At 48.2% G+C, this 9335-nt stretch overlaps 2 protein-coding genes across 11 annotated transcripts in view; one reads left to right on the top strand and one right to left on the bottom strand.

The window, feature by feature from the left end:
* The window catches only part of LOC125948283 (transcription initiation factor TFIID subunit 1-like), a 294308-nt gene that overhangs the window by 158859 nt on the left and 126114 nt on the right, over positions 1-9335 (bottom strand). The window lies entirely within an intron of this gene.
* LOC125948284 (neurexin-3b) overlaps positions 1-9335 on the top strand; it is a 100864-nt gene that overhangs the window by 52382 nt on the left and 39147 nt on the right. For all 8 annotated transcript variants that reach the window (XM_049674215.1, XM_049674209.1, XM_049674214.1 and 5 more), the window contains one exon: positions 6426-6575. In XM_049674215.1, the coding sequence (XP_049530172.1) occupies positions 6426-6575 (150 nt within the window). The remainder of the gene's footprint in view (positions 1-6425; positions 6576-9335) is intronic.

The raw sequence follows: 9335 nt of genomic DNA, 5'->3' as shown, positions 1-9335 counted from the left end.
ACAGATGACAGACAATACTGATGACTGTTGTTCGTTTATTATTGCTTATTATGTGAATTATGTAACTCAAATGACATTCAAGGATCTTATTGTGGATAAAAACGAACACTAACATATGATGATCGCAAGTTATGATCGCAAGTTATTCCTTCTTAAATCTAAACTTAAAGCGGAACAAAAGGAAGACATTAGCCGTGGCCACACGGAGCGAAAATTTGCGCGCAAATTTACAAATTAATGCCAAATCGTTTACGCTTCGATATGTTTACGTGGCCGGGTTGAGGAAATTAAAATCGTTTTGTGGAAGAAAAGGATTGAACACACTAGCAATGATCACTATCTATCAATGTAAACCACAAATAGAACATATTGCGAGCCCTTCCGTTTGCAAACAGCTTTTACTCTAGGTTTTACGCTCCACGGACCTATAATCGTTTGACAGCATGTAAACGGCAAGCGTAAATGTTTTGGCATTAATTTTTTCGTTTGCGCTAGAGTTTTCGCCCCGTGTGGCCACGGCTATTGACATATTGAAATCAAAATGGTGGTACAACACTTAAAATTACGTCAGAGACGCCATCACTGGATTGTTCAACCCAAAGACCGTGCGGTCCCTTGGGACAACTATTCTGGACTGAGACTACAGGTACCTTACAGTCGCGTAGTAAACTATCTGTGCTGTCAGCTCTACTAACTCAACATGACCGTCATGCAGTAATCATTACTGTACAGATTGTCGAAGAGTTCCTATCGCAACCATGCTTCGAACTGAAGGATATCACTTTGAAGCAGGCGCAGCTTTGATAATCGGCGACATCGTCGACATCGATAATCCTCCTGCTCCACGCAGGATGCACATAAACGGAGCTTTGAAATCCGTCTAAACCACTGCACTTCACACATGCGTCAGTCCACTTGTGCTCCGACGTCCATATATCGGATGCAGTTAATCGTAAATACCGCGAGAATCGTTTCGTAGCGGAACGTTCTGGCACAAATCCATGATGTTATGCAGCTATCATTTGAACACTAGCACTAGATTGATGCACGTTAAGACCAGCAGTCCAACTACTCGAATATGTTGTTTTCAGAATGCATGGTCTTACCGGTTACAAACATTTCAACATTTTCTCACAGAATTCCAACTAACTCACGAACTTTTTTGTGCTTTTTAATGTTTTAAAATAAGGCCCTGTCGTCGCATGATAAATATCTGAGAAACGTTTTAGTAAAACTATAGTTTATGGCCAATAGTTAGCTCGAAACTCGTTCAAAAGTGTTCATATTAAAGTACCTGATTTCTCATTGAGCTAAGCTTTATGTTTCTACTTCTTCCTGGATCCGTTTCGGACGTCTCGGGTATGTGCTTCTTGTAATCCATCTGGACGTGCGCCGCTTCTGCTGCATTGCATCCCAATGGTCCGAGTTCATTTATAAAACGTGTCACAACATAACAAAGCAACCCACTTCGTTCATTACGCTTCGATGTAGAGATCCCAGTAGTAGCCAACAGTATAGTGCAGTTTGGAAAATTGAATCCTGTCGTTAGTCGTTCTGCGTTTCGGAGACTACAATCTACAATTAATGCTAGCAATATCCTGGGCATGTGAATAATAGTGTGGTCATCATGAAATGGTGCCGGCGAGTTTTCGAATGCTCAGAATGCGCTTCATGAAATACTATGAAGCAAAACAGCTAACCATTAGAGCCATTTTCGTGAAATCCTTTGTGGCATCATCGGTGATGGGCTGCAATATGATGTAGCATGCTTACATGCTTTCTCCGCCAAGCGGCCAACGATAATGGAGCATCCAGAACGACGACGTCGACGGATAGACGGATGAAAACGGTAGACATTTGCCCAACCTTGCTCCACTTTCCAGCGGGCGGGCTCCACCGCTCGGTTCGTTGTAATAAATATGAATTTCAAATCAGAAAGGGAGGGTACAGAGGCCGGGGAGGAGTACTGGAAGGTAGTCCATGTAGGTCTGACTGTAAGGTGAGTGTATGAAGCCTTTACATAACGCTGTACAACGCTGTTTGACCATCCGTATCATCATCTCTCGCCAGGTTCCCCAGAACCATTCCTTTCTCTGCATCCCCACGACCTACCACCCCTACCTCCTAGCATAAGTGGGCCCTGGGTTGTGGGGGATGATGGGAAATAAAGTAGGACGCTCGACGTGCAACTCAACCAGCTTCTCATATCCTTACGAACGCCTGGACCCGGTGTAAGGTCCCGATATGGCCAGGCACACGACTCGCCACCACCAGCCACCAACTCGCTTCTCGTACCCCTCCTTGACCTCGCACATCGTTTGTCTGATGATGAGGCCAAGAATTTAAATTGAATTTTTGAATGTATGCAAACATGGTGCAGAAGGGAAGAAGGGAAATCCTCACACGTACACACGCAAGCGAGATACACGAATTCTTGGCAAGGCGTTCCTTCGCCTCCGTCCTTGGAGAATGTTTAAGCCAAACAGCTTCAGCTCTCGCCACGCCATTACACTACGCGGGACACGCGAAGATCTGTCCCCGTCCACACAAACAACAACAGAACCGCGACAGCGTAAACGGTGTTGTAGCGACCACAATTTGCGGCCAAACCGGCTAGGATTTAATTTTGTTTCATGTCAGATCACACCTACGACCACCACCACCACCAACGTGGCGCGCGCGAGCATAGAACATAAATCCTATATTTAGCGCCACTCCAACCACTGCCAGCGTCGAAATAAGCTTGGTAGCCCGGCGGGCGTTTTCCGAAAGTTTTTTTTGTTGTTGTTCTATCGTCCTTCCGCGAACACGCGAAACATTTTCGAATCGTTCGTCGCTGGTTTTCTCACAGTTTTCTCACAACGGTTTTAATGCTGCGAGCGTTTCTTCGTCCAACGCCAAAACAGAAGCCGATGCGGCCATACGAAGGACGTCCTTGGCTGTGGTGTGACGATAGTGGCCGAACGACGATCCGTTTTCTCCGTTGCTTGGTGGCGTTGATGGAAGGACTAAAAATAAACACACACAGCTTTTGCTTCTTATCAAACAGGATGCCCATCAGCACGGTGCTCTTGTGACTCTGTCTGAAGGCGAAAATAGCGACAGAGATCCATGTGCGAGAACGGATCTGCCTCTTTTTTTTCTTGGCCAAAGCTGCATACACTCTAAAGCCGCGTCATGTCAACGGGGAATGTGTGTTTGACTGTATCGTTTGGTACGGAATAGAAACCGGAAGTAATTTTCCCCAGTAGCAGTAGCAACAGTAGCAGCGGCAATGAGGCTCATTCTCGATCATGGAAACCGTTTTATCCAACTCCACAACCTGTCGTTTGTAGTGGAGCAATCAAGCGTTTAGACACTTTTACACACAACAGTTTACATGCTTCTCTGGGACTACATATTGTAAATATTGAGTGAAGGAAGACACCAGATTATTTTGTTGTCATCCTTACTATCGTTTTCGTTACTCGAAAGCTTGCAACATAATATTGGAGGTTAGAATGATTTCTACGGATGGAGGCGCCTGGTGGCCCACTCGCACCAACTAGTTAGATCTGAACGCAGCAACCGGTTTAACGAATACTCTTTATTCATATTCATATTTCGTGTTTGCTCAAGATATTTCAACACAGTTTACTTGATGGGTGAACTGATCAAACTATTCGTGAGAGTTCTTTGGGCTCTTTTCTAGTTTTTTGAGGTTTATACTCCGAATTTTTCGCTAGGATCCTATGAAACCGAATAGGAGGCCAGCTCACTGAACAATTTCCAGTGGACGTTTCCACGTGGATGGCCTTTGGTTTTGATCGCAGTGACCAGCACCTACAAGCAACTAATACCGCACCGCACCTCACATTCCGGCACTATTTGTGCTGACACGTGCAGAAATTATGTTCTATTGTCTGCAATGTGGTTTACGCCATGCGCTAACACCACCTCTATGCTATGCCATTAAGTGACCGGAGCGGCGCTCGTTCGCCAGAATTCTAAGTGCAGCTCAGCGCCGAATGGTGATGCGAGCGGATACGGTCAGTGTTATGGTCCATTCAAACATCAAACCACTCTAAAATGGCGACCATCTGCGCCCTCTCCCTCCCGGCGGCCCCCTGAATCGAATCTCGCCTCATCGCCCAACAGCCAGCGAAATGCTTCCAATAATGACAAAGAGAGCCACCAATTTAGGTCGCACAACCGAAAACACCTCCATCGCGTGGTCAGAGCGTGTGCGCGCGCGCACGTGTGTGTATGTGTGTGTGTGTGAGCGAGTGAACAGAGGTCAGCTGGCATGCTGGCTATAGCCAGCGAGTCACACAAGCTAGCGAACGCTTCTAGTTTACCAGCTATCGGAGTGTGGGGGGAGATGCGACGCAACTTTTAGCATAAATCGGGCCTCCTGCAACTTGTGCTCTGGTGTTGCTGCTGCTGCTGCAATGCAGTGTCGAGGTTTTGGGGACAGTGTAGGTCCACGTAATCGAGATATAACGGGATAGTGAATCAATCTCATTCCGTAGTGTCCGATTTGCTCGGTTTTGCGGCTCTTTGTTATGCTACTAGCTAAGCAGTTTTGACCATTTCTTAAACATCGAAAATGCATTCAACTGATTGATAACATGTTGCAATTCACGGTATACGAGGGAAAGAACTGCTTCATTCCGATGGCTAGTATGTTTCGAAAATGATTTTCCCTTCCTCTTAGTCTGACGGAGAGGTTCTACAGGGATGAAACAATATCTTCATTCCATTCAGGACTTTAGCATTTACGCTTAAGCACACCTCGTGCTTAGTTACGTCGGTTGATTCCACCCTCTAGGACACCATCCATGGTTTGGAAAATTCAGGGAAAATTCCACTGCGCTCCTCTCCATCGACCACCAACCGGAGTGGTTCCATCGATTGGTCGGCAACGCAGAGGGCAGACGGTGCCAAACATGGCTACCGTGCCCCTTCTACATAGTCTATGAACTCGACTGCAAATAAGATTAATTGTCGCTGGTTTCTGTCGCTCTGTTCCGGACCAAAAACCGGGTCCGGGGGGTGGGGAAGCATTTGAATCTGTTTTCTCCTCTGCCAAAATGGTGGGACGCTAGGCCTGGTGTACCAACGGGGCGCTAGAGAAACAGCATCAGCACAACGATCCGAGGCGCACTCACATGATAAATAATCGTAAAAAGATAATAATAATAATAAAATTTGGCAACGAACCAACCGTCAGCACCGACCATCGTCGTGCCGTCGGCCCCCTTTTCCTTTGCCTCCTGCAGTCTCCGTGTCCGGATGACAACGAACAACAACCGGAACCGGAAGAAGCAGGATACAGCACTGGGACGGGAGGGTTTGGAATATAAACTGGGACATCATTAAAATTTTTAGCTCTACAAGCTCGGTTCCCTTCTCGGAGAGCAGCAGCAGCAGGAGGTGTCTTATCTCGAGAAGGCTCGCTGCACTCGACTTTCTCGATTTTAATTGCCAAAAACGATCGACCCCTGCTGGTGTTGCTGCTGGTGCTGTTGCTGGTGTTGCTGCGATTCGGTCACCGCTAGCTACGATCAAGCTGTCGCAGCACAGTGTGTGGAGCACACACCATCTTGGGTTGAAACTTATAATGAGCTCTCGACTCGACTAGTGTGCATGTGTGTGTGTGTGTGTGTGTGTTGGTCCGGTTGCTAAAGCTCGCCTAAAACATGGCCTAGCGCCGATTACCCGGCGCCGGTTTTGAGACACACCGAAAAGGGACAGGCATTACGCGAAACCAAAAACCAGGCCTTATGCATGGCCCGGCGACCCGGTCCTTCCAAAAACAGGCTTCAACAGAACCTTGCCATCGTTGCCGGAGTTATGATTTATTCTGCGGGCATGGAAATTGAAGACAAATAAATGAGACCACGCGATAAGCGACGATTTATTGTCATCTTTCGAGCCACTTTTGGGAACCGGAAGCGCTCTCTCCCAGATCGGGTTATGCGCGCGTTGTAATGTTGTCACAACAGGCCGCTACCGTGCAATACATTCTTCACCATAAGTCATACGATGAGGGGCGACAACGAAAAGAACGTGAAGAAGTGTTTCCCGCAGCGCGTTCTCTCTGTGTCCTCCAGCGACTCCAGCTACAACTAATGGTCGGTCGTTAGCGGGCACACTTTTCCGCACATCCAACATCCTACCTGAAAGGGGCACGCCGGGAGCGACATCATAAAAACGGGGGGAGAAATTGAACGCCCGGAACACTGTCCGCGTGAGTCAATCTCACGCGCGCATTCTCGTGGTCGTGGTTCTTCCGCGTTCTTCCACGACCGTTGCGTTTTTTTTTTCGTTGTTGGCTCCAGTGATTAACGAGCGCGAAGCCAAGTGCGATTGTGACATCTTCTTTCTTACTCTCTTTCTTTGTTTGTCTTTCTCGCTCTCTTCTACAACGCACACACCAACAGATAAGGCACCATCGGAGGCAACATTCCGCGGCACCGAGTTCCTGTCCTATGATCTCGGGCAGACGGGCGGTGAACCGATCGTCAGTGCGCAGGATGCCATCACGTTGTACTTCCGCACCCGGCAACCGAACGGATTGCTCTTCTACACCGGTAAGTAGCGCGATAGATTGAACTTCTCATTTTTGACCACACACACACACATGACACGGACTTCTGTCACTCAGCAACGTCATCGTTACTACCGAAATGGTAAAAAGTGAAACTCGAAAAAGTTGAAGGCCTACTATGGTCCACGCGTGGCTTGCTTAGTATTGAGCAGCGTCTAGGAGCGATTCCGATCCCGCCAACAACGGACGCAGTACCACATGCCTTGGTGTACAATCATAAAGTTTAACATTATCACTGCTCGTGGCCCCCGGCTGCCAGTCCCCGTGGTACCATCATTGTGTTATGGCCTCGATGTCTCGATGTCTTGTCCCATAAACTCCTTTTCAGTGATCCTGGCTTACTCCTGCTAGTGTTGATCCCGTTTGACCTCTCGGTCAAACAAAGGCTCACCGCCCCACATAGACCTCGGCCTAGGTCGTCGTGGGGAGGGGGAGAACATACGCAGGGCGAAGTTAAAATAAAAAGGGAAACCTGGCCCGGTGGTTGTTGGTAGTCGAGTGACGGGATCATAAAAATATTACCTAATGCTGTGCCACCAACTCGACCAACGCAGCGGCGCCACGCCAGTGGGGTTAGAGACTTTCAACGCTTTCTCGCGTGACTCTCTCTCTCTCTCTCTCTCTCTCTCTCTCTCTCTCTTGCGCGCTCGCTCTCTCTTCGTTTACTGGGTTTCATTGATTTCAAGCGGACCAAGGGATGCTTTGACGCGTGTAGTTCGTGGCGCTTTGCACCTTTTCTTGCCAAGAGCTTCTTATGTATCCCGGAGTGACACCTTTACGGGACTACGGGACCGTGACCACGACCACGGTGGGCACGACCACCCCCAAGCGGCTGTAAATTGTGAGTTTGTGAGATGCGCACATTCCTCGATTCAGCTTCAGCTCAGTGAGCGAGCGAGGGAACGAAATCGTCCTGCACCGAAGCTCCACAGAAAATCTGCCACTATAAGCAGAAAAAAGAGAGAGAGCGAAAGAGAAAGAGAAAAAAAGAGCGAGAGCGAATACGAAAGCGAGAGAGAGATGGTGAAACGATAAACGCGAAGCATCTTTTATGGACGGATGTAATCTAATTAAGATAATTGCTGCTTTGCTGCTGCCGGCCGTCCCCTCAGCGATGGTCCACCTGGGACAAGGACAACCGAACGAGTGAAGCCCGAAACTGGCAGACGGAACGGGAATTGCATCAAGCCATCCTCGTGGGGAGTAGTATCTGTAAGCTGGATACTATACATTGTGCGGAATAAGCGTTCGGAGTATTCTCGCTATCATCCATCCTTTTTGGCCAGCACCGGCCACCGGGAACCTTCCGCTTCAACTGGAATCCAACTGGAGTTAAAGATTTCCGCTCCTAGACCCAACCATGGTCATAACATAGCCATCTCATGGTCTTCATCGAATACCAGGGAATGGGTTTTTCGCCGAAACTCACAGGTGCCTTCTTTCTGATCGATACAACACGGAAGAACCGACGGACGACGCACCGACACGCACACACTGAGGGATACGCGCGCGCGCGCGCCTCGGTTCTGGAAGGAAATCAATTTTGCTCATTAAACTTTCATTAGCAACCGGGGCATGGTACCGAGTGCCCGCCAGATCGGAACCACTACTTCAACCCGCCGCCAGCCATTGGAAGGCCCGTTAGGGGTCCCGGGGCCGACAACTTATTGGGGGATGGGAGACGGGGCATTTGATTCCCTGGAACTCCGGTTCCGGTTTCTGCGCTCGCGCGGGCTTTTGATTTCGGTCGATTTGATCGAGCCGATGCGCGAAACCAACGAGAGGCGCATCTCCAACGACTAGAGGATGAGGATGAGGAGAAGGAGAAGATAGCGATGTGTGAGTCAGTGGCCCCGCGACTGCGGAGTAAATATTTATATCCGAATCGAATTAAAATTGATTTGATTTGTTTGAAGTGTGTGTGTGCCAGTTGCTCGAAGAGGGATTAACCAAAAAGGCGGGAGCCAGGGAAAGCTAGAGAAAGAGGGAGAGAAAGAGAAAGAGAGAGCAACATTCACGCCCGGATGATTGGTCATCCCGTTGATGGTGGCGTGGTTTATCGGTTTAGTAACATGTTCCTACTAAAAATAGCCCTCAGCGGCCTCGGGTTCCAGGGGTTCCGCGGTTGGAAAACAGATTACACATTACTGGAATCGGAACGCAGTTTTGCAGTTCGATGGAACCGGGTTAGCACTGCTAGCAATCAACCGCCGGGCCATCGATTGGTATTAGTGATGATGGACAGTAGAGCTTTTGGGATAGGATTAAGAAGAAGGAGAGAAGGGTATCAAAAACAAAAAGGATGCACCGGACGCGGCTCACGTGGCTTTAATAGGATCGGTTTTAATTGCGAAATGTATTTTTGATGAGCTTCGACTGCGTAAACCGTGTGCTTTCCCTAGCCAGGAAACTCTCGCCATCTATTGCGCCAGCTTTTGCGGTGCCTTCCAGCGATGAGTTGGCAAGAGGTGAACAATTTTAATTTTAATTGTCCGGTCATGTTATAACGACTGTTTATGATGACCGGTTTGGAAAATGGGAAGGAGGAATGACCCTCTTTTTTCTACAAAACGCTTCTTATAATTTATTGATGCCGAATGGGGATTACGAGTACTGGAGTGTTTGCGGTTTTGTATGTAAATGATTGACAAAAGAACGCGATTAAGAATGAGGGAACATCGGATTGAGAAGAATCTTGCGACGCCGAAACCTAAAACTAAACTTGGCTCCTGCCTCTAAGCTA

This window comes from Anopheles darlingi, chromosome 2 (genome assembly GCF_943734745.1).
Source record: "Anopheles darlingi chromosome 2, idAnoDarlMG_H_01, whole genome shotgun sequence".
Taxonomy (NCBI): Eukaryota; Metazoa; Arthropoda; class Insecta; order Diptera; family Culicidae; genus Anopheles; species Anopheles darlingi.
Note: the sequence above shows the minus strand (reverse complement) of the source record. Positions and strands in the feature narration are given on the sequence as shown.